The 2,500-nt window shown below is 33.1% G+C and overlaps 1 protein-coding gene across 2 annotated transcripts in view; it reads left to right on the top strand.

Moving 5' to 3' along the window:
- The window catches only part of LOC113820318 (pyruvate dehydrogenase phosphatase regulatory subunit, mitochondrial-like), a 23,616-nt gene that overhangs the window by 12,973 nt on the left and 8,143 nt on the right, over positions 1 to 2,500 (top strand). For both annotated transcript variants that reach the window (XM_070125407.1, XM_070125408.1), the window contains exons 11-13: positions 1 to 190; positions 335 to 489; positions 1,760 to 1,899. The exon at positions 1 to 190 is cut by the window's left edge and continues 7 nt beyond it. In XM_070125407.1, the coding sequence (XP_069981508.1) occupies positions 1 to 190; positions 335 to 489; positions 1,760 to 1,899 (485 nt within the window). The remainder of the gene's footprint in view (positions 191 to 334; positions 490 to 1,759; positions 1,900 to 2,500) is intronic.

The raw sequence follows: 2,500 nt of genomic DNA, 5'->3' as shown, positions 1-2,500 counted from the left end.
ATTATTTTGTAGCAGTAGGAATGAATGGTAACAGCTTACAAGGTGCAGGTGGGGCAGGCCAAGCTATAGCTGAATGGATAATGTATGGCTCATTATCAAAAGAGATGTTGCCATTTGATGTTAGACGCTTTGTTGATCTTCACAATAACAGACGTTACCTCAAGGAGAGGACACGTGAAGTTGTTGGGAGGTTAGTGACATGTGGAAAAATTGTATTGATATTGTCACCAAAGGGGTGTGCACATTATGTTTGGAAATAAAGGAAGAACATTACTGTCATTGCTCATTATGTAATCAGAGTTCTTGAATATATTTTATATGCTTCTTTTTGCAGGCACTATGATATCCTATATCCTGGCCAGTGTGAATATAAATATGCCAGAAAGCTGAGATGTTCCCCAATAAATAGTGAGCAAGAAGCACGTGGTGCAGTTTTTGGAACACGAATGGGATTTGAACGTCCTCTTTATTTTGATATCACGCACAAGAGTAAGTGAAGTACAAAATGGTTGCAGCAGTTGTGTACATGTTGTATTATCATTCATAATTTTGCCCTTTTTTCTAAGGCAGCAGTCATATAGAAGCTACAAATTAGACATTGCTATGTGACAGATAATTTGAAATGGAACATTTTGTAGTATGTAATGCTTTACATTGATATGTATTAATGCCATCTTTATATAGTTGTCTTATATATTTATGATATGTTACAGATGTATATATTTTTTAACATACAGATGTACTTGTGTTTTTAGGACATTTCTCTGGAAATCTAGAAGGAGTTTGACATGAGATGAAAAATGGCTTACATTTTTAATCATGTTTAATTATCCTGCATTTTTAATGCATGAAAAGTGATAATAGATATACTGATACTTTATTAGTATACTTAAATATGGAATCAAAGAAAGAGAAATATGCATAAATTGGAATAGCTGTTTCTCATGTATATATTTTTTTTACTTGACTCGTTATCCTGTATTGTTGAAGAATGACAGGTCCTTTAAGCAAAACTTTGAATCATATATTTGATGATACAGCAGAGAGTCTCTTCCATTCTTACGTCTGATGTTACTAAAATTTCTTTTTAACAATGGAACATTCTTTACAATATTTGAAATTCTTTTCTGTTGAAATATTTCCTCCATAGAAAAAGGAAGGTAAATGCAGTTTGAGAGAAGAAAATTTTCTCTTAGGTATAGATTCTGGATTGTTTAGTTAGTTACATGCAGATTTACTATTGATGCATTATTCATGCATACCTTTATTATAGATCAGTAATCAACACCTGCTGATTTTTCCTGAACAATGTTATGTGAATTAAAACAATTTGGAATTTTTTACCCCTAAAGACCTATTCACTATGATCATGGCAAATTGCAGAATTTGCATAAGGTGGCAATTGTAGCAGGTCTCTCAAAAACTGGCAGGATTTTTCTGGTCTTTTTGTTATGAATGAAATGTATGTTATGACAACTAATATATCTGATTCTGTTTGGCACGTTTCCTTCATAGTATCAACCTGCATACCCTCTCTACCCTTGGAAGCCCTCCTCTTGTTTTCCTGCCTCTTTCTTCCTGTCATTGAAATAGAGTGAGATGTAGAATTCGAGTACTCCATTTCATATTTCTTCCAGCAAACCCTAGAACTTCCCCTCTTCCCACCTGCCACACACCATGATATGATATGGTATATCATTGTCTTTATACTATGAATTCATTATTTAAGTAAGACTTTCCCTAAAATATATTTTTACAGGAGGAGACCCACCAGCACAGATGCCAGAAGGGACCTTTGGAAAGCCATCATTTATAGACTGTGTTCGTGAAGAATACCATGCTTGTCGTGAAGGAGTTGGTGTTATAGATCTCTCCTCTTTTACAAAGATTGAAATTACGGTAAGCTACCTTTGGATGTGTTGTTATACTTAAGTTCTTAATGTTTCAATATTTAGAAAAGAACTAAAGTGAAATTGATTTTAATGTATATAAACAGTAACTATATATTGGTATATCTGTATATCTACAATGTCATTGTGTTTATAATGCAATTCAGAATGCTGTTATTTTTCCCCAAGTGAAAATATCAGCAGGGACAGATTAAGTACATGGCAACTCATCTACCTCTGTCTGCCCACACATCTCAGTACAAGATGATGAATCATTTGCTGATTATGTTGTAATAATGAAGGTGTACAGTGTCTGCTGAAATCTTATTTCTTCAACTGCAGTGTATTTTATTATTGATAGTGATGGGGTCAAAGATTACAAGTAGGGATGATATATTAAAAATGAGAGTAATTGATCTTTAGGGGGCCATCACACTGGAGACCGAAGTTCATCATTTATAATCAGATTTTCGCGATTTTTCAATATGATATATATACATATACAGTGATAAACACCACCGAGTTTCATATAATTTGAATAAAAAACAAAGTTATTTTAAAAACAAGTTTTTGAAAGATCACAAAATTTGATATTTGCACTTTATCCATTA

The sequence above is a fragment of the Penaeus vannamei genome, chromosome 9 (genome assembly GCF_042767895.1).
Source record: "Penaeus vannamei isolate JL-2024 chromosome 9, ASM4276789v1, whole genome shotgun sequence".
Lineage (NCBI taxonomy): Eukaryota > Metazoa > Arthropoda > Malacostraca > Decapoda > Penaeidae > Penaeus > Penaeus vannamei.
Note: the sequence above shows the minus strand (reverse complement) of the source record. Positions and strands in the feature narration are given on the sequence as shown.